The 22801-nt window shown below is 41.0% G+C and overlaps 1 protein-coding gene across 3 annotated transcripts; it reads right to left on the bottom strand.

Moving 5' to 3' along the window:
• PRPF3 (pre-mRNA processing factor 3) lies at positions 1-22378 on the bottom strand. 3 transcript variants are annotated; one of them, XM_032301759.1, is made up of 16 exons: positions 22239-22378; positions 19344-19533; positions 18362-18492; positions 16237-16383; positions 13526-13609; positions 13133-13353; positions 12148-12454; positions 11304-11470; positions 10465-10544; positions 7463-7606; positions 6479-6578; positions 6193-6306; positions 4817-4935; positions 4457-4540; positions 2891-2952; positions 1-364 (listed from the first exon to the last, which is right to left on the bottom strand). In XM_032301759.1, exons 2-16 carry the CDS (start codon positions 19486-19488, stop codon positions 218-220), a joined length of 2052 nt encoding a protein of 683 aa, XP_032157650.1. In that variant the 5' UTR covers positions 19489-19533; positions 22239-22378; the 3' UTR covers positions 1-217. The 3 variants fall into 3 exon arrangements, with proteins under 3 accessions (XP_032157650.1, XP_032157651.1, XP_032157652.1); XM_032301760.1 differs by lacking the exon at positions 22239-22378 and adding an exon at positions 20983-21071; XM_032301761.1 differs by lacking the exons at positions 19344-19533; positions 22239-22378 and adding an exon at positions 17014-17109 and having other exon boundaries at positions 18362-18449.
• Positions 22379-22801: the final 423 nt, after the last annotated feature.

Raw genomic sequence — 22801 nt, 5'->3', positions numbered from 1 at the left:
CCAACTTTAAAAATAATTCTTTAATCATATGCACATAAGGGGAATAAAGGGCAGCACCAGGCTGACTGGGGATGGGACTAAGGTGTTTTCCCTTTGACCCAATGTCAGCTTGGCACAGTTCTGAGATCACACACACAAATAGGACTGGGTTGGGAAGTGGAATAAGAGGACTGAAGAGACAAAGGCAGGAGGGGAGAGGCAAGGGCTCGCAGTAGTTTCAGTCGGTGGACTCCAACACAGATTCACTCAGTGCAAGGTCCCAGTAGTGTTCAGCCCCATGCTTTTTGAAGTGCTCTCGAGCCATGTTCTCTGTAGGGCACTGTTTGAACTTCATCTCTCCAAAGCTCCGGTCTTTGGCTGTACCCTGGGAAAGAGACATCTGTAGTTAAGAACACTGTAATTTTTTAAAAAGATTTTATTTTTTAAAGTAATTTTTACACCCAGCGTGGGGCTCCAAACTACAACCCCCATATCAAGAGCTGTAAGCCCCACCAACTGAATTGGCCAGGTGCCCCAAAACATTGCAATTTCTAATTTAAATCAGATATAATACTCTTTTTTAAAACCTAGTAGCATTTTTGGGGTGCCGGGGTAGCTCCATCAGTTAAGTATCTGACTCTTGATTTCAGCTTAGGTCATGATCTCAGGATTGTGAGATAAAGCCCCGCATCGGGCTCTGCAATCAGCAGCGAGTCTGCTTGAGATTCTCTCCCTCTCTATCTACCCCGCCATGTGCACATACACACATGTTCTCTCTCTAATAAATAAATCTTTATTTACTTTTAAATATTTTATTTATTTGAGAGAGAAAAGCGGGGCTGTTGTTTGCATACAAGTAGCGTGGAGGGGCAGAGGGAGAGAGGGAGCAAGACTCTCTACTAAGCAGGGAGCGCCACGCAAGGTTTCATCCCAGGACCATGAGATCATGACCTGAGCTGAAGGCAGACACAACTGACTGAGCCAGGAGTCGCACCTTGAATAAGTGAATCTTTAAAACCTAGTAACATTTGTGTAGCAATGTGCCTAGTGAGCATGATTTTACAGCTATTCCAACTTCCATTCCCTTGGATATTTGTGTAAGTCTTCATGAATTTATAGGCATAAAAGGCTTCAGGGGTTGTTTTTGTTGTTGCTATTGTTCTTTTACAGTTCTTTTTTTTTTTTTTTTGGATGAACAAAGGATGAGGAATTCTGTGCTCTGGTACCTGGGTTAAAGAGCAAGTCAGGAAGGACTATGGAGGGTGAGATGGGATGAACCACTAACCCACCAGGCCTCCAGAACTAGATTTGGGCCTTAAAGGAGAGAACCAAAGGCTGAAAGGACTCCTTCTACCAAGACTCAGTGGGACCCTGTATACAAGAAGGAGGCTTTGGGGCCCACAGACCAAGAACAATATGAGGGTGAGGGGAAGAGGGGAATGGGAGCAGATTGGGGGCTACCCAAGGAGAACTACAACAGAAAACCATACAGAACTGGGTGTGTAACTACAACCTTGCCAAAGGCGCCAGCAGCAATGGCAGTCACTTTGGCATGCACTTTAGTGCTATCTCAAAAGACTCTCAGGGATGAAATTCCATTAAGAAGCTAGAGTAGAACCTGGCTTGTTTCTGAACCTGAGATACAATTCCTGTGGATTCTCAGAGATAAATGGAGGAGAAACGGGAAGAGATGAAGGGGTTACGATCTTAAATATGCAGGTGGGGTTTATTATTAAATATATTTGTTTAATAGATTTATTTAATATATTATTAAATATATTTATTAAATTTGCAGGTGGTTATTATTCTAATTTGTATGCATAAATTGGACAAGTCTGGGATAAGACAAAAGGATATATGAAGAACAATAACAACTGCCTATAAAGAGTGGTCTTAAAGAATCAGAGATTAGAAGGAGACCATTTCAGTAAATGTTCTTCTGTGTTATTAGAATTTATTTTAATAAGCATTTACCACTTTTGAAATAATACTTTTATAATAAAGAACTAGTTACTAAACATGAGCACTTTAAAAAAATGGAAGATCTACATGTACTCAATATGAAATAATAACATAAAAAATTACATCAACACAAAGGTAGAAGATACTTACAATGTAAAAAATGTATTTTGGAGCGGGAATAAAAGGATTACTGCAACACATCAGGATAAGGATATAATTATTCAAGAAAGAAAATTTTAATGCTTCCTGAAAAAACAGGATGGTATTTTATGCTTCTCAAATAATGAGCAATCCTTAATTGACATTTTGGCCTGAATAAGCATAATATTCATTAATTCATTCTTCATAACGAACACTGGTTCACTAAGATTTCAGAAATGAGGGAACTGTATAACCATAAACAAGCTCCATTTTACAGAGCACTATTCATAGTAATCTAATTCTGCTCAGAAAAAATTTGACAACTAGAAAGGGAAAATAATATCCACATTTTGTAGACAAACCAACACTAATTGATGTTAAGTGTTTTGTCCAGTTGAACAGCTAGGGAGTGGTACTGCCCAGTATCCCAACTTGATATTCTTAAGTCTAGTACTTCTTTCATTATATTCAGACCAAAAAAAATCCCATAATCCATTTCCCCCTTTCCACATCTCATATCCAGGACTATGAAATAAACAACTTGGCCAAGCGTTTATATTCTTGCCACAGTTTTCCATACTCTCCCCCGCTCCCAGGTGAAATACACTATATACTCATCAATTTAACTGAAATATAATCAGGAAGAATCTGCTGCCAAATATTTACCACTGATCTCCAAAAAGAAACCTAAATTGCTTAAGGAATCAGTCATCGCTTAGTTTTATCATTCCACTGCTCCTCTAGAATGCTATAAACAACCGGGAATTAGTTAAAGTTCTGCTTCAGTGGGTAACAGAAGATCACCTACCTCCCAGACTAGTACACATTTGTTGGTTTTCTTCACAGCTTCTTCATCAGATTCCTCATCATCTGGAAAAAACAATATAGCTAAATCTTGCTCTAGACTTAGACTAGAGATCAAGATTTAGGTTCTAAACAAGGAGTATTCAAGTCTACCCCAATTCTTTTAAATGTTGTCCCCCTCTTTGCCATGTATCAGGGTCAAATTTCTTCTGTTATTTTTATTTCCCCCAAATTAGACTGAAAGCTCCAAAGAGCCAGAGATACTAATTAATTCAACATCTACTGAGTACTTATTATATATCAAGAGCTGCCCAGGTACTGGGAATAAGGAGAAAAATTAAAAAGACAAGTAATCAACAACAAAATCTTGTCTTAAGGGGCACCTGGGTGGCTCAGTCAGTTAAGTGGCTGCCCTCAGCTCAGGTCATGATTGCAGGGTCTTGGGATCAAGGCCCACATTGGGCTCTCTGCTCAGGAGCCTGCTGGAGAAGCTCTCCCTGCCTCTTCTCCTGCTTGTACTCTGCTTTTGTCAAATAAATAAATAAAATCTTAAAAAACAAAACAAAATTAAAAACTTAAGTCTTAAGCACTTTGAGAGCCAGGCTTCAGATGCCAACATGATAGAGTACCTTATCAAGGAGTTTTTAATCTAGTGGAGGAGGGCAGATAAACTAAATTAAAATATCTTAGAAACCTTGCAAAACGAAAGAAAACATAGGTCAACTGCAGTAAAAAAGTGTACTTTAAGTAGGGCACAAAAATACTTTAAGAACAAAAAATTTAAGAGGTCCAAAGTTAGGTAAAATTAAGAAAAGTAAGGCTCTCTGTGCATGTTAAATGCTAACCCAGGTTTCCAAAGAAGGGAAGAATGAATATTGATGATTCATGACTACTGAATGAATACTGATGATTCATGATGATTCATGACATGTATATTCAAAATATACATGTAATCTATATTTTTATATTTTATACATATATAAAGTCAGGCAAAAGAATAAAAGTGTATATACATTCTGCCTTCAATCCTTTAAAAAGCTCCCCCCACAAAAAAAAATACTTAAGACAATGCACATATAAGTGCATAGCTTGGGCTGCCTGGGTGGTTCAGCTGGTTAAGCGTCTGTCTTCGGCCTGGGCCATGATCCCAGTGTCCTTAGATCAAGCCCCCCATCAGGCTCCCTGCTCAGTGGGGTGCCTGGTTTCTTTCCCTCTGCTGCAACTCCCCTTGCTTATGCTCGGTTTCTGTCAAATAAATAAATAAAATCTTTAAAAAAGAGAGTATTCGTAGCTTGCTACATTTTCACAAACTCAATACACTCCCATAGCCAGTGACCAGGCAGACAGGGAAAGCAGCTCATAGAAAGGTCAGGCAGAAGAATAACTAACAGTCACAAGCATCACCACATAATAAATACTGTATGAATGCCTATCATGTTCACAATCCAAATGGGTCTTTCTAAAATTCCTAAACATTATCTAGCGTGAGCAATTTTCACTGGGAAGGAATGGCTGACAGGAGAGAGAGCCACCCCCAACCCCCGCTGAATCCCCTTGAACCCCCATTCACCATCTCCCTTTGTGCTCGCCGTCTGCTCATCCCACTTTATCCGATGCAGCATGAGACGCTTAAATTTCTTCTGGGCCTTGGGGCCTGGAAACAGAGGAGGAGAACTTTGCCAGAAAGGCGGAAGATGATGACATAGAAAGAGCCTCTAAGCGCTTTTGTGACGCAGACCTTAATGTGGTAGTTGAAGCAATCCCAGGAACCATATCTTAGGTCCTTCTACTCCAATAAACACAGAAACAGAGGCCCAGGATATTACAGCCAGGTATGGCTCTAAAACTCTTTCTTTTCTTCCCACCATTCTTATCACTTCAAGGCCTAGGGTTGCGTGGGGACGGTCTCCCTTCGTTTTTTCAGACTCACCCCCTTCCACTACTACCACGTTGACATCCTTGTGCAGTACCACCACCCCTGTCAGGTACAGCTGCCCAGCATTGGCCTCAATCTTGAACTTCTTGGCTGGGTTGCTCAAATTTCGAACTCTGGAGAAGGGAAAGTTTAGTTACGGCTTTTGTTTTAGCATCAGTTGCTGCCTGAATGGAATGGCAAATAAACAGATGGATCCAAAATGGTTTTCTCTCTAAAAACAAAGCCCTTTGAAGTAAGCAAATACACTAATGCTTAAAAGCTACAATCAATGAGTATCAAAGTAATTCCACTGTCTTATGCTTCAAAGACTAGTACTGTACACCCTACAACAAACAGCAAGTAATTGAAATGTTCTCTAAGAAAGGAGAGGTATTTGCCATCATCCGAAAATATGTGTAAGCTAATTGTTCTTGACAGAATAAAGATCAACAGGGGCGCCTGGGTGGCTCAGTGGGTTAAGCCTCTGCCTTCGGCTCAGGTCATGATCTCAGGGTCCTGGGATCGAGCCCCACATCGGGCTCTCTGCTCGGCGGGGAGCCTGCTCCCCTCCCCCCCCGCCCCGCTTGCCTCTCTGCCTACTTGTGATCTCTCTGTCAAATTAATAAATAAAATATAAATAAATAAATAAATAAATAAAGATCAACAAACTCTGCCTCCTAGATACTTATCACGTAAAGTAGTCAGAATGCTATGCATGGAAAATTTCTAGAAAGCTACACAAAAAACCGTTAGTCGCAATTACCTACAGTAGGTGGTGTCAAGGGATCAGAGAGTAGGAAGGGGATTTTTTCAGTAAGGGCCTTCTATAGTATTAGATCAAAAAAATTTTTAATAAGCTTTCACTACTTTTCTAATAAAGTACTTTCATAATAAAGAGCTAGTTATTAAAAAGGAGCACATTTTAAAAAATGGAAGATACACAAGCACTCAACATAAAAGAATAAAATGAAAACATTAAATCAACAGGAAGGTAGAAAATATTTACAATGTTTAAAATATACTTTGGAGTGGAAATAAGAGGATTACTGCAATAAGTGAGGATAAGAATATAGTTTCTGGTTTAATGCTTCCTGGAGAAATAGGTTATTTTATATTTCAACAAAGGATGATGATCCTTAGTTCACAGGTTTGTTTCAACAGGTATATTCATTCATTCATTCTTCAGAACTAGTACTGGTTCATTGAAAAGCCTCAGAGATCAACAATTAAGTCCTTAAACCTCCCTCATTATAAAAGATTCACCAGCTCCGGATTCACGCTGGGGTCATAGAAGAGACTGATGTGTGCTTTGTCCACAGTGATTCTGCCTCAAGCACCTGGAAAGTTTTTGGTATTTCTAAGGCAAAGGCTGGCCCAGATTGGACACCTACCTATATACAGATATGTGTACCCCCTGTGAAATGTCTTCTTTAAGCTTTTTAATTTTCTTGACCTTTCTCTGTTCTGCTGTAAGTTTTCGGGCAGCGTTGGCCTCTTCATGCGCTCTGTCGTGACAGGAAGGACATCCACAAGTGAGAAAGGCATTGAAGATCAGAGGCAAAGCTGAGGGAAAGAGAGAGCAACAGAGGACTCTCCCCCCCTCCAAATATGGATCCCCCCAGAAGAGTCTGGGAAAGGTACTTGCCCTGGGTTTCCACCCAATCCCATGGCACTTACTTCTGTCTTTTTGCCATCTGAGCTCTGACATGGGCTTCTACCTTCGTGGGGTCTTGAACAGCTTCTGTTCCTAATACTCGCATCAAATTTGAAATTCTCACTGCACGTGGAGAGAGGATATAAAACAATTAATTCTCCATCTGAGATAACCTGTCACCTCTTCTCAATTCATACTGTTTACCTACTTGAAATCTCTGCTCAAAGTTCATTTCCTCCCAAAATCCCTACCTTGAAAAGCCCATCCAATTAATTCAGCATTTGTGGAATGACACACAATCTAAATAGTTGGTATACATTTACTTAAACTGCTTGAAAATTTATGAAAGATAAGGAACTTAATTTCTTTGGTATTTTTCTTTCTTTTTTTTTTATATTAAAGATTTTTATTTATTTGACAGAGAGAGAGAAATCACAAGTAGGCAGAGAGGCAGGCAGAAAGCAGGTTCCCCGTGGAGCAGAGATCCCGACGCGGGGCTCGATCCCAGGACCCCGGGATCATGACCTGAGCTGAAGGCAGAGGCTTTAACCCACTGAGCCACCCAGGTGCCCCATCTTTGGTATTTTTCACTCTGATCACAGCATTTAGTTAAAGATCCTACAGTGCTCACTCAAAAGATTACTGAGTGGTAATGGGAACTACAGGAGTGAAGGTTTCTTTTAACAGTATCTTTGTTTGTCAGATATTAAGAATTATGTACAAAACAAATTTATGCACACTCTGCAGCTGCTATCTTCACGTATTTCAAGACCATTTTTCTTTCAGGAAGATCACAGTGTTATATATTTTCATAAGCCTTAAATGACCTCTGAATATGCTGACCTGTCTTAGTAAAATTGTAGAAAATTTAGGAAAGGAAGAAAAGAATCAATGAATGAGTCCGAGAAATGGAAAGCACCCAAATATAGAGAGGTGAGAAAGTTCTTCTGGAATTACAGAGATAAACAAACGCACCACCCTTTCTTCCCTCGCTCTAAGATACATACCTTTGGGTTCTGGAGGAGGCATCAGGCCCAGCCTGACTTTCTCTTGTAGTTCCTTCTGTGCTTCCCTCCTTGTTTGCCTTCGAAGTTTCTTCTGTTCCTTCTTAGTAAGATATACCCCCAGAGTAACAGGTGTGTCATTATCAACTGCCAGGTAGAGAAATGAAAGTATAAAAGCAACAAACCCATCAGAGGAATGTAAGTGAGTATCAATCACATTAAAAGAAATTTAATTCTTACTATTTTTATGTTGTGATAATGGTAGCATGTTACATTTTTTTAAAAGATTTTATTTATTTGATAGAGAGAGAGACAGCAAGAGAGGTAATACAAGCAGAGGGAGAAGCAGGCTTTCCGCTGAGCAGGCAGCCCAATGTGGGGCTTGATCCCAGGACCCAGGGACCATGACCTGAGCTGAAGGCAGATGCTTAAGAACTGAGCCACCCAGGTGCCCCTAGTATGTTACTTTTTTTTTTTAACTTTTTTTTTTTTAAACATTTTATTTATTTATTTGTCAGAGAGAGAGCGAGCGAGAGCAAGCACAGGCAGACAGAGTGGAAGGCAGAGTCAGAGGGAGAAGCAGGCTCCCTGCGGAGCAAGGAGCCCGATGTGGGACTCGATCCCAGGACGCTGGGATCATGACCTGAGCCGAAGGCAGCTGCTTAACCAACTAAGCCACCCAGGCGTCCCCACTTTTTTTTTTTTTTAAAAAAAAAAGCATTCTTATCTTTCATGAGAGTGATCTAACTTGTTTTTTCTTGAAGGAGTTGAATGCTTTAATCAACTGAAAAGTGGCCGATATAGAAAAGAAAGTGAGAGCTGCTCTAGTTACCTTGTCTGAGGATTTGGGGTAGGTGGGGCCACGATGATGAAATTTATACTTTTGAAGTTACAAGGATTGGGGAAAATCCTTGAGACTCCCAAAGCAGGTTTGCTCAAATTTTTATTTAATTTTATTTATTATTAGTTTTAAAGGTTATTCATTTAAACAATGTCTATATCCAAAGTGGGGCTCAAACTCATGGACCTGAAAGCAAGAGTCACATGCTCTTCTGACCTGAGCCAGCCAGGTCAGAAAACCCTCAACTTTTTACTATTTTTTGAAGATTGATTTATTCATTTTATAGAGAGTGTGTGCACACATGCAAGTGAGGGGATGGAGGGGGAGAGGGAAAGGGAGAGATCTCAAGCAAACTCCCTGCTGAGTGTGAAGCCTGACGTGGGGCTCCCCTGGATTTCGTTTTTTTCTTTTCTTTTTTTTTTAAAGATTTTATTTATTTATTTGACAGAGACACAGCAAGAGAGGAAACACAAGCATGGGGAATAGGAGAGGGAGAAGCAGGCTTCCTGCTGACTTGGGAGCCTGATGCGGGGCTCGATCCCAGGACCCTGGGATCATGACCTGAGCGGAAGGCAGAGGCTTTAACCCTCTGAACCACCCAGGTGCCCCAACCTCTTAACTTTTTAAAACAAACACAATCCCTATGGTCTTCCAATGATCCACACTGATGACATCTAAGTGGACTCTTACTAAGTAATATTCAGTGATTTCCATACGTTGTATTATCTCAAGGTTTCAACCTCTTTTTCCAATTTACTAATTGAGGTATTGTGTCCTTTAGTCATCCCAAATCTGATGCAAGTATTAAAATCTTTAATGATCTGTGGGGTGCCTGGGTGGCTCAGTGGGTTAAGCCTCTGCCTCCTGCCCAGGTCATGATCTTGGGGTCTTGGGATCGAGCCCTGCATCGGGCTCTCTGCTCAGCAGGGTGCCTGCTTCCCCTCTCCCTCTGTCTGCTGCTCTGCCTATTTGTGATCTCTTTCTCTGTAAAATAAATAAGTAAAATCTTTAATGATCTGCATAACTCTTGTTGAAGAAGATGTAATAGTTAATATTATCTCTACATGTGAGAAAATTCCAAGTAAATCTAAGTGATTTACCCAAGGGATTCAGCTAGGTAATAAAGGAGCCACAACTAAAACTTATCTCTCTTTTGAGTGAGGCAACAGACTTTTGCTACAAAAATGAAAGAGAGAATGGGTAAAGACAAAGGAGACTGAAGAAGGGCAGGTATTCAGTAATGGTGTACAAGAACGGAGTTGGGAGTCGAAGATAAGAATGCTTCTCATTTATTTATTTTAAGTAGGCTTCACACCCAGCGTGGAGTTCAACGTAGGGCTTAAACACACAATCCTACCTGAACCGAGATCAAGAGTCAGATGCTAAACCAACTGAGCCACTCAGGCATCCCAAGAATGATTTTTTTTGAAGATTATATTTATTTAGAAATAAAACAGAGAGCGAGCACAGAAGGGGGAACAGCAGGCAGAGGGAGATGGAGAAGCAGGCTTGCTGAGAAGGGAGCCCAATGTGGGGCTCAATCCCAGGGCACTAGCCGAAGGCAGACACTTAACAACTGAGCCACCCAGGTGCTCCAAGAATGATTTTTTAAAACCCAATTTGTTACACGCATCAGTGAAACCACCTCTGGAGTAGGGCTCACTGCTCTAGAGCTGCACTGTCCAATACCGTAGCTAATAGCCACACACATACACTATCTGCCTACCTACATATTTTTAAAGATTTACTTATTTATACATATATGGAGAGAGAGCACGTGCATGCATACAAGGGGGAGTGGCAGAGGGAGAGAGAGAGAATCTTAAGCAGGCTCCACACCCAGCACAGAGCCTGACACAGGGCTAGGGCTTGATCCCACAACCCTGAGATCATGACCTGACCTGAAACCAAGAATCAGATGTTAACCATGTGAGTCGTCGAGGAGCCCCACACATACACTATTTAAATTGAAATTAAAATTGAACATAATTTAAGAGTTAGTCTTTCAGTTGTATTAGTGCAACTCCATTTTCAAGTGCTCAGTAGTAACAAGTGGACAGCCAATACTATACAGTCAGCACGGGTAGGGAATATATTCATTATCACATGAAGTTCTATTGGATAATACTTCTCTAGAGCCTTAACTGAGTAAGCTATACATTACCTGGAGGATTGAGTTGGGCTGGGTGTTCAACAAGATTTGTGATTCCAAAATAATCTTCTCTCTTGGGATTTTCCTCTGTACTAAAATTGGAGGAAGAAAGGAAAACAGGATATGTGGGTAGAGACAATTCCAAGAGAGAGGGAGTCTCAGAAACACAATGAAAAATGAACTCTGTTATATGTTCTAGCACTTTTTAGGGCTTATCTACAACATGTAATTATATTACATACAATTTTCAAGATGAGAAAACTGGCTCCTACTAAGGTTGGACATATTCTCCACACCAGTCATTCTCAACCTTTTTCCTACACTAACATCCTTGATAGATGTCACATTCTTTCAACTAATAATGGTAACTCCCTGGGACAGTGGTTGACAAAGAAAGGGTAAGGGGAAAGCCTGGACACAGTCTCCTAAAGCCATGTATCAGAATTACAGAGCAGATATAATTAAAGTTCTACAAATGTTTCCTAAATGCTTTATTTACCATTCTCTCCCCCATCAATTAAGAATCCTTCCACTATTTCAGGACTGGATCTTTAAGAAATATAAAAACCTATTATAAGTAGCAGAAAATGTAATTAAGAAAACAAATAACTACGTATAACAAAAGCAAATATAAAACTTACATTCTTTTTCTTTTAGATTATTTGTGCCTGTTCCTTCCTATATTAACACCCAAAATTTAAAAAAACCTATACAATATATTCTTCACAAAAACATGAGTCTGTGTATGGTTACCTATTTCCCCAGGATTTTAAAATTTTACTTAATGCATGAATATCACCTCTCCCAATAAAACTCCAGCTTTATCAAAAGGTATTATCTAACAAACTCACAGGTCAAAGCCATTGGGGATGATGTAAGAGTCCCACCACTCAATTTCAGGGATATCTCCTTCCTTTAGCTCTTTTTTGGGAGCAATGAGGGCCAGCCTAGTTGAAGTATGGATGCCGGTTTTTCGAGCTGCCTGTGAGATCTCTGCCTGCAGCTTCTCCAGTTGAGCCTAAAGACAAGATAAAACAAGACCTGAAGATAAACTAGAGTTATAGAACACAGGGATATGATAGAACCCCGTATTTTAAACTCTCTTGTTTTAACTCTCTTGTTGAACTCTTTATGCCTAATGCAAAGAATTCATAATTTCTGAAAGCTTAGAAGAAACTTCCACTTTATTTTATCCTTAGTTGATTTACATACAACTACTCTCAGCACCACCCGCTTCACCCCACAGTGTGTGCCTATAGCAAATACACGGAAATGGAATTTCATGAAAACACCATTCTTAGAGGATGAAAACAAGAGCAAAACTCACTGAAGATACAGTCAATCCAACTCTCCACATGTGGAGTTAATTTATCTGCAGTAAATGTTAACACGAGGCTAGCTTTCCTCAGTCACTCAGAGTATTCTGAATTGTTTCCTTCCACTGTTTGTATGTGAATATTCAAACTCAGTTTTATTTCCACATAAGCAGAGTGTAATTAAGAAGACAAATCAGCTAAAAAAATCAAGGATTCCAGGCATAAATGAAGTATTTAAAAAATTAAGTCACTGTTTTATTACTTGTGTATCTAATTGCTAAAACTTAAGAGAACTGAGTTGATAGTATTTTAGGACTGTATTAAATTTCCTTTTCCCCTTCCTAACTTCTAGTTCTGGGTTATATTCTTAACTAGGTACCTTTGTCCGTAACCGCTGGGCAATCTTCTCAAATTTGCCCTTGTCATGGAATTTAAAAGTGCGTCTCTGGCGCTGGGAAGGGGCAATTGAGACTCGGGGGTCAAAAAAGGTATTAGACTCCATGTCTTCAGATGGCTTTTCTTTTAGCTGTTGTTTGAATTGTTCCCTCTTCACAGCACGAATATTGGCCTTCAGAGTAGGCATGCGGTGCGTCAGCTCGATCTCCTTGCCAGTTGCATCCACAGTCCGGCCTTGCTCATCGAGAATCAGTGGTGTAGGTTTAGTTTGATCTTTTAACTCCACCTTCCTGAGAAACAGCCCACCAAGAAATAAATGCCATATGGGACAATAAATAAAGCAAATAAAAACAAAAGAAAACAAATCAAACCCAACAGAGAGAACAGGTTACAAAATTCTAGGGAATATAAGCCCATCAGTGAATAGTAACAGCTTGATTGAAAACATCAAACTAAATATTTGAGTACAGGAGACAATCAGATGAAATGAATTTATGTATACATTACATTGATAAGAATTTGCAAACCTATTTCACTCCTAAATTTCTGAGTCAGATAGAATATGCCAAACCAATTGTAGGTGATAGAAATAAAGGCTATTATCTTTACCCAGTGTAGGGAACACTGAGATCTGGGATCACTCACTGTGATTTAATGGATTTGGCTGAGTTAGGAACCAGGAGACCTGGTTCTATTCCTAGCTACAACAATAGATAAATAATCTTACCCTCAGTTCTACCAATTGTAAAAAGAAGATAAATTCTGCAACAAGGAAGCTAAAAGAATTCATCTAGTATTTATTAAGCATATGTAAGAAATATAAAACTAAGAAATGATGTAGGTTTCTTGGAAGAAGAGGATCAGTAACATTTCAGGGTTTTTGTTTGTTGTTGTTGTTGTTTTTAACTTTCAAATGTATTTATTGCTTCTCCAGCAATAACAAGAGGTTCCATGAAACAGATACTCACGGGGGAGCAATGCCCATGGCATGGAGATTGGCCAGGCCCACCATGTTGGCATTGCCAATGAGCCCTGGCTTCAGTGCCAGCTGGGCTTGGATGCGGGCTTGTAATTCAGCTGCTTTCCTTGCCTTCTCAATGGCATCATTCATGAAAGTGGCAGCCTGGGAGGGCTGAATAGTGTTGCCAATTGGAAGTCGCTCTGGTTGGGAGGAAGAAGGAGTCTTTGGCTGTGAGACAGAGAAAAAGAAGTCAGAATCAGAAGAATTGGGCAGACAGGTCACACAAAAAGACACACACACAGACTGGTAGATTGTAGGGTAGAACATGCAGTCACGTTCCAGACTCTCAAATGAGTAGACAGCAAGAAATCTTTGCTAAAGAGTCTTCTTTTCACAGTACCTGAGGAGTAGGGGGGCTAATGAAGCTCAGCTGCTTTTTCCTCTCCTCGATTTGCCGTGTAGCTGCCTCCATCATCTGTTTGATCTGTTCTCGATGGGGGAAAAAAGGAAAAAAAACTGTTAACTTTTTTTTTTTTTTTAAAAGATGTATTCATTTGACAGAGGGAGAATGACAGAGCACAAGCAGGGTGGGCAGCAGAGGGAGAAGGACAAGGAGGCTCCCTACTGACCTGGGGCTTGATCCCAGGACCCCAGGATTATGACCTGAACCAAAGGCAGATGCTTAACCAACTGAACCACCCAGGCACCTCAAAATCTCTTTTTTATTTCTCCTGTATGGGTTCCTAAACACAAAAGGCTTTTAGGTATAGAGAACTAAAATGTTTGAATGAACCCATCATATTCTGCCTAGAAATTTTAGTAAAGATAAGCCTATATAGCTGAGCACTGAAACTTTTCAACCCATCATCCTACTGAAGGACTGGCATGTTAGGTAGTAACATAATTTGATGATTAAGACTTGGGTTAAGTGTCCAACTCATGTTTTTGGCTCTGGTCATAATCCCTGTGGGATGGAGCCCTGCGACAGCCTCCATGCTCAGCAGGGAGTCTGCTTGAGATTTTCCCTCTCCCTCTCCCATTGCTTCTCCCCTACCTCTCTCAAAATAAATAAATCTTAAAAAAAAAAAAAAAAAAAAAAAAAAAGCCTCAGGTTAAGAGAAACCCAAGCCTGAATTTTAACTGACACTTAATGCTTGTGTGACCCTGGATATGGTATTTAATCTCTAAAACTCCAAGTGTCTAAATAGGGTAAAAACAGTACCTACGTTACGAGACTATTATGAGCATTTAAACAAAACTCCTAACAGAATCAACATAAATGACCATACTTTTTTTTTTTTTAAGTATATTTATTTATTTTTTGGAATTTCTACATCCAACATGGGATTCAAACTCAGGACCCTGGAAAAAACAGTTTCATGCTCTTCCGAATGAGCCAGCCAGGTGCCCCACATTATCATACTTTTTATGAATACCTGCTTTGGGTAACTGGAGATGACAAACCAAAGACCTGTTTCCTAGCCTCTGTAAAACCCTTTTGTCCTAAAGAATATGAAAATGATAAGCTCTGAAAATACAATTAAGTAACTCTTTCTGAATTTTCCAAAAAAGAGACCTTGCTGCCAAGGTGCTTCATGGTATTTTTTGAAATTTATTTTTATTTTTTTTAAAGTTTCATTTATTTAAGTAATGTCTACACCCAACATGGTGGTCAAACTCACAACCCCAAGCTGCGTCCTCTTCTCACTGAGCCCACTAGGAGCCCCTTTAAAATTCACTTTTTTTAAACATTTTTTTGAGTAGGTAATATGTTTACATAGTTCAAAATGCAAAAAAAGTACAAAAAGGTATATTATTTCTTCCACCCCCTATTCTCTATAAAGCACCAACATTCGTTTCTTTCCAGGGCACCTGGGTGGCTCAATCGGTTATGTGTACAACTCTTGATTTCGGCTCAGGCCATGATCTCAGGGTGATGAGATAAAACCCTGTGATAGGCTATACCCTGGGAGTGGAGTCTGCTTAAGATTCTCTCTCTCCCCATCTCCCTCTGCACCCCCCTACCTTTAAAAAAAAAAAAAAAAAAGGAAAAGAGGGGCGCCTGGGTGGCTCAGTGGGTTGGGGCCTCTGCCTTTGGCTCAGGTCATGATCCCAGTGTCCTGGGATCAAGTCCCGCATCGGGCTCTCTGCTCGGCAGAAAGCCTGCTTCCTCCTCTCTCTCTCTGCCTGCCTCTCTGCCTACTTGTGATATCTCTGTCAAATAAATAAATAAAATCTTTAAAAAAAAAAAAAAAAAAGGAAAAGAAATTAATCTACTCATCTATACACATATATGTATATATTCTATTTCCCTTCTAAGAAATTTTAAATGGCACAAGAAATATTTACTGTTTATAAAGGTTAAAGACTTCACTTACTTATTTATATGAGAAAGAGAGAGAGAGAGAATAAATCAGAGAAGAGGGAGGAGGGAGAAGCAGATACCCTGCTGAGCACGGAGCCTGACATGGAGCTCAGTCCCAGGACCCCGGGATGATGACCTGAGCCAAAGGCATACGCTTAACTGACTAAGCCACCCAGGCGCCCCCAGATAATTCCTACTAAAAAAAAATGACCCAAAGTCGGGGTGCCTAGGTGGCTCAGTTGGTGAAGCATCTGACTCTTAGGTTTGGCTCCTGGCCCGAGCCCTGTGCTGGACTCTGGTCAGCACAGAGTCTGGTTGGGATTCTCTCCCTCTGCCCTTCTCTCCTGCTTGTGTGAGCTCGCTCTCTTTAAACAAATAACATCAAAGGAAAAAACAAAAAAAAACCACAAACCACCCCTACCACCCTGACAAAGTCAACTTGAAACTATTTTTAGTGGATTATATCATCTTGTCTCAGCATTATATTTGTAAATTCTCCTCTGCCATCAAGCTGAGTTCTGATTATTTCAGTAATTTTCTCAATGACTCAACAAGGTACACAACTAGGCAAATGATGTATGTAATACAGCTTGTTTGCCATATAATAGGAGCTTAGTAAATACAACTTCAATAGTCTTCCCCAATGCTAAACATTAATCCAAATTAAGGTCACAACAAATCTGGACCTATGCATCTCTTGCTTCTTCAACTCATAAAATCACTGCTTTCAGTTCCTAATTACTCACCTGGAGCTTAGTTAGCATACCAGGACTTTCTGAGGGAGGTCCTGGGATCACTTCAGGCTCTTCTTCCACCTCCTCAAAACGGGGTATCCGTCGCTTCTTTACTCCTGATGATTCCTTGGAGATCTCAGAGTCATCACCAAACACTTCCTAAGGAAACCCAAGACGAAAGAAGAGTTGTCTCCCTGCCCATGGGAGAAGGGAAGAATCAACCTAGTCCCTATCAGCATTTTGTGGCTTTTCCTAGAGTCTTCTAGTCCCTCCACCAAATGGACCATCTCACCCAACTTCATCATTCTCCTACTCCAGCCAAGCAAATTTCATCTCCGTGTCCTTACAAATGTTCCCATCTCAAGCTCTTTACAAAAGCTATTGCCTACATTTGTAATGATTTCCCTCAATTTTTCCACACCCCTATTCCAAATCCTGCCTGAAACTCACCTCCTCCAGGAAGTTTTCCTCATAAACTCATCCCACTCTGATCAAACTGTTGTTTCAAATCCTCTGAGCACTTAAGACCTGGGCTCATGCTACATAAAATTACATTGCTGATATTCTCCTTGCCAAGTGTTAAGTCTTTTAATGTTAGTACTTTCTCCCAACTAGAGTCTAAGCTCTTCCAGGACAGGGGTTTTCTCTTTCTTCTTCAGTATTCCCCAATAACACTTGTTGTCATCAAACAATGGGAACTCAAATATGTTGACTAATTTGCAAGGTGAATTTAACAGGACCAAGAGTGGCCAACTGGAAGGGACAACGGGAAAAAGCAAATGTACACACCGGTGGTAGGCTTTGGGTGACATCCCCTCTTCACTAGGAGGGCTCGTGTTTTGCAAGGACATATCCTCGGCCAAGGGCGAGCGCTTCCTGGAACTCCTACAGTTCAAGAAAAAGGACTCTCCCATAATATATTGTGTGGGGTGGGGACCTGAATGGACCAAAATGGGACCCATATCCCAAGGCTATCTAGATACCTCCTTCAAGAAACCGTTTTCATTAATCCCACCCAATGTAGTGACTTCACTCACAGCATGCCTCAGAACTTACACAGCCACATGCCCTATTATAGCACTAACTTTGCTCCACAGATCTGTGTATACTGTGGATCAAGCATTCCCCTTCAACAAACAAATTCAACGTCAGTCTGACTCTATAGTCAACTCTAAAATATATAGGAAACCGCTACTTAGATTTTATAATTTGCAACTGTATTTTGTTGTTACGTCCCTCCCACCCCCAAGTTGCCAATTCCTTTAAAGCAAGGGCTATTTCTCATTCCTCTGAACACCTTACAATGCCTTAAACATAAAAGGCACACGATTCTCTACTTCTCTTGGTACCACAGCCTGGCCAGGGACGGAGCCAACATTGCTTATTCAGCCTTTGTGCCTCAGGAAAAGTAACAGGATAGCTAAGGTTTCAAATGTACTTTGGAAGGTTTGATGGGACTCACAGAAAAGAGTATCTTAATGGAAGAGACAGAAAAGAGAGAAATCAGCCATTTGAAGCTGCTAATATTGAAAGATGGCACGATGAATCAGCAGTCACTGAATAAAAAGTGAAGGAGGTAAAACAGTAATAATGGTCCTTTTAAGCACTCCACTCATGGGGCCTGATGACCAGAAAAATGCTATATAGCAAACAGTAGCCTCTCAAGACATATAGTAAATAATAGTTTTTGTTAGGTATTCCAACTACAGGTCCATTCCAGAGAAACCTCTCAAAGGTGCAACAATGAGGTCTATAGCAGCAGAGTCATATTCTGAATCACTCTATTAGTTACCAAGTAATCCAAAGAATAAAACCTTAGACAATCAATTTATAGGTAGTAGCAAGGGGGAGGGTGGAGGAGACCTAAGGAAATATAAGAACCAAAACCTCCTAACTGTACATGAAAAAGGACAAAGCTACCAATTGTTTCTTTGGAGTATTTCAACCCATGAACTCAGGTAGTTCATCACCATAAAATGGTGATAATACGAGTACACCTCTCCTTTAATGTCTAAGTACCTCTCTTGAATATTATGTATTCTAATAGGGGATATCAAAGTGTGGGGCATGTAAACTCAGCAACTTTGTTACCATTCAAAACACTCCCCAGCTCATCGGATAGTTAACTGTAACCTACCTTCAGCTCTCTTTTTCTGCTCCTGTCACTGCTAGACTTGGAATGTCTAGAGCTTCGGCCTTCTTCCACAGCCTCAAATAGTTTGTCCACAAATCGGAGAGTAGAATCATCAAGAAAAGGTTTCAGATGATCTGACAGGAAAAAAAGAGGTGATAGGGTTGAAAAAGTAAGAGTGCTTAATCCAACAGTAGGCATATAACAGATACCAACACTGAAATTTTATCGCCAGGAGGGAGGGAAAGGTCTTCCTAAGTTCTTTGTAGGATTCCCATAAATCCTTTTACATTGAATGACTTTACTTTTCGAGGTAAAAGTACAGTCAGAATTTTTTTACAGTAGGAAGTAGCACAGTCAGAGCAAACTATTCAGGTTGAGCATCGAAGTTTATGATGAATAGGGCATCTGGATGGCTCAGTCAGTTAAGCACCGGTCTTCAGCTCAGGTTATGATCCCAGGGTACTGGGATTGAGTCCCAGGTCAGGAGGCCCCCTGCTCAGTGGGGAATCTGCTTTTTCCTCTCCCTCTCCCCCCTGCTCATGCTCTCTCTTAAATAAATAAAATCTAAAAAAAAAAAAAAAATAGTTTATGATGAATCATCATCCCAACTCTTCCCAAAGAGCAAGCTATAGGAGACTACCATAAACAAATTCTACCATCCTCAACTTTTTTCATGTTTTTATTTTTCAGAGACTTTGATGTATTTAGATGTCAATCTCAATCTGAACATACCTACCTTGAATACCTTAGTATATTTCTTAAGTAAATATAACCTAATCAATTCAATATACTGGTTAAAGGAGTAGTATAAAAAGCCAGAAAAAATGCAAAATTAGTCACTTAGGCTATTTGCATTATAATGCAGGAGAAAATAAAATGTGGCCTAATCTTTTTCAGATACTCCCAACAGAGAATTTGGGGAAACTCAAAGCAGCGTTTGGGATCATACTATATGTTAAGTCCAAAGATTCATGAAAGGACATACCAGCTGCCTTCTTCTTGTCCATGCCCTTCCCCACACAGTTCAGTGCTGCTGTGACCACTGTGGGCTCTGAGAAGCCCAGCACCCTCTTCACTGTCTTCTCTATCCATGGTTTCAGCTCATCCAGCTCCCTCTTAGAGAGTGCCATTCTTCAGGAAAAAGGGGGTAGCTCAAATGGGATTCAGTACTGCACCTAAAAAGAAACCAGGAAAAAGCTCTGTTAGGGGGTAGGAAAAGACCATTCCAGGCAATGTTTAGTATATCATGAATGACATCTCTATCCCTCTTCTCAATCAGGCAAGTGCCTGTACTTCATTTCAAGCCAAATACTTCCCCAACAACCCATATTTCAAAGCAGAAAGAGTCACATTCTGTTTGTGACCCTAACTCAGTTAAGTATCAGTGCATCAGTAAATTTGTGGAATAAACAAGGAAACCCTGGGAATAATCTAGTCTATCTAGTCATCTAGTCAGCGTTTTAGCTTCTGTTTTGGTCCTGTCATAACAAGGGTTGGTGGCAAACATATAACCTGAAAACAAGACTGAAAAGCCCACCCAGAGACCAGCTTTTCTATTTCTCCTAGGCAGGCATTCCTTAACCCAGCCTTGACCTGTAAGTTTCCTTTCCTTTAAAGGATAAATAAAAAAAAAAGGAGGACTTACCCGGGTCAGTCATTGTACATTAAAGTTCATAATCAAGGATGCCTGGGTGGCTCAGTTGGTCAAGCATCTAGCTCTGGATTTATTTTTTTATTTAAAGATTTTTATTTATTTATTTATTTATTTGACAGAGAGAAATCACAAGTAGACGGAGAGGCAGGCAGAGAGAGAGAGAGGGAAGCAGGCTCCCCGCCGAGCAGAGAGCCCGATGCGGGACTTGATCCCAGGACCCTGAGATCACGACCCGAGCCGAAGGCAGCGGCCTAACCCACTGAGCCACCCAGGCGCCCCGCTAGCTCTGGATTTAGGCTCTATTCATGATCTTGGGGTTATGCGACTGAGCTCCACGCCAGGGTTCATGCTGGGTGTGGAGCCTGCTTGAGATTCTCTTTCTCCCTCTTCCACAGGCCTTCCCCCAGCTATGATTTAAAAAAAAAAAAAAAAAAAAGGCTCATAATCCTGGGGAGCCTGGCTAGCTCAGCTGATGGAGCAAGTGACTCTCAATCTCAGGGCTGTGAATTCAAACCCCACACTGAGTGTGGAGCCTACTTTAAAATTAATTAATTAGCTAATTAATTAAAGCTCCTAATCCTTAAGAATGTCGTCACATTTCTCTATAGTCATATTCATCCCTGTGGAAATTCTGTACCCAGATGATTTTCTCTCATGTTCTATAGGATCTCTCAGTTGACTTCGTAAGATTAATCCTTTGGCTCAGAAAAGAATACCCTCATTTTGGATGTACCTTCTCTCTCTCCCTTTTCATCTTTATATTTCTACTTTTTAGTTTAGCAGAGAAAACACTATCACAAAGGACCTTCTACAACAAACCTTTGTTATTTAATGCAAGTTAGTATAACTCTTCAACATTACTCATGTTTACATTCTGCTCTCCCATTTAAATAGCAAAGCTCATGAGCACAGAGAAATTTGTTTCTCTAATTTTCTCCATAAGTGCCTAAAGTCAATAAACAGCACTGACCTCAATTTCCAAGCAAACTTCCTCCAAGCAGTGCTACAAATCAGAGTCTCTGGGAGTCAATCTTTCAAGATGTTTTAAGACATCTTTTCTCCTAAAAGATAGTCTGATTAATTTCTACATTCTTGGCAGGTTTATCCTCTGTAAGACCTGTTGCTAAACAGCATATTTAATTTTGGTATAACCATAGGAAGCTAGCAGTTTAAAGTCATGAAAATAGGAGTGAAAGATTTTATGACTCGGGGACATGTTATATGAATAATTCTGTGGCAGCTCTATTCAACTCTCATGAGATAGCAGTAGGGCCTATAAATCTCTACATATTAAATGTGCATTACTCAAAAAAAGCATATCAGACACCAAAGAGAGTGAGGAAAGAATTCACCCTGAACATTTGAAACACTGAACTCTACCAGCTTTGGAGCACATAATTCCTCTGTGGCTTAGTTTACTCATCTTACAAAATGAGGCCCATCCCCACACCTAAAGCATCCTTAATCATTCAACAGATACTTATTGCATAATTACTAGGTCTCAAGCAGTGTACTGTGTGCTGAGGATACACAGGACAGTGACCATAACAGACAATCCTCGCTTTAATGGATCTTATATTCCACAAGAACTCAATCGTGGGCTGGAAAGTGTAAGCAATGTGAAAATCCAAAGCAACAAATGAGGTATCACTCTATCAGATGAGTGTGTCCAAGTATCATGCTAACAAATGCATTCAACTTCGATCCAATCCTCTAGGAAACTAAACAGCCAGTGGGCAAAAATAAAAGTTTCAAACAGTAACCAGCTTTGTCACTAATCCAATGTTCAACAGTAAGTGGCTGGGGCGGGGCGGGGCGGGGTGGGGGTGGAAGAGGAAGGCAGAGGATCTCTGAATGAGCAGGTAGCAGAATCCAATCTTCTGAAGAAATTTCCTTACTCCGTGCTCTTCTTTGCTATAAGCTGAGTTTCCCCCGCTGCAACCCCTATTCTTCTGCTTGCCCTCTTCCTATCTCCGACCAGCTCCCTACTCCACCTTGTTCTCCCCAAACTCATCCTAAAGCTAATCTCCCCACTCCGTCCCCTTCCCGCCCCCGCCCTTTTCCTCCCCACAATCTCACTCCAACCCATTCTCCCTCAGAACCTTGTACTTCTTTCGGCTTTCTTCCCACTGAACGTTCCCGCCTCGGTCCTCCCCTTGGGCTGAGCCCTGGCCCTCACCGCTCAGACCGGAGGATACCCTCCCAAGGCCCGGGGCCACTACTCACCTCACAAACTTCAGCCCCTGAGACGGAGCCCGAACGTTACACCGGAACCGGAAACCCTCCGACCGCCCTACGGCCTGCCGTCGCTACCGCCACAGTCGCCGCCACGCCGCGGTCCCCCGACATGTGACGGGGAAGGGCCGGGCCACCGATTCGCGCAGCCGTGGTAACCACGTTCCCCTCGGCGGAGCGCATGCGTGCTGGAGCTGTAAAGTTTGCTCATGGAAGTTCCTACCTCTTTAAGTTTCTCCAGCGAAATCTGGTAACTAGAGTACTGCGAAGTTAATGTTGTCTGAAGCAGAAACTGGGCTGCTTGCAGTACTCATGTCGTGAATAAATGCGCTAAAAGCGGAGCTTCTGCGTTCGCGCTAAACGGGGCCTTTCTGGTAGAAACGAAACCATCTGAGAGTCGTTGTCACTAGCATTAGCTACCCCTTTCATCTTTCTCCCTTACTTGAGCGTGGTGCCAGAGACCACCAAGAAGAATGACGAACATAGAAGGACTTTGAAGATAGTAGCCCCTGTGCCTTTTGTTTTATTCATTCACTGACGTAATACTTGTTGAC

Source organism: Mustela erminea, chromosome 10, assembly GCF_009829155.1.
Source record: "Mustela erminea isolate mMusErm1 chromosome 10, mMusErm1.Pri, whole genome shotgun sequence".
NCBI lineage: Eukaryota > Metazoa > Chordata > Mammalia > Carnivora > Mustelidae > Mustela > Mustela erminea.
This window is presented reverse-complemented; position numbering and strand designations above follow the sequence as displayed.

Bases quoted from the DNA above. Each gene is read 5' to 3' on its own strand.
- PRPF3 (XM_032301759.1), bottom strand. From the start codon at position 19,488: ATGGCACTCTCTAAGAGGGAGCTGGATGAGCTGAAACCATGGATAGAG. The intron at 18,493-19,343 runs GTATGTCCTTTC...TTTTCCTGTCAG, and splicing joins GGACAAGAAGAAGGCAGCTG to ATCATCTGAAACCTTTTCTT. The intron at 6,307-6,478 runs GTAAGTGCCATG...CTGTCACGACAG, and splicing joins CAGATGGCAAAAAGACAGAA to AGCGCATGAAGAGGCCAACG.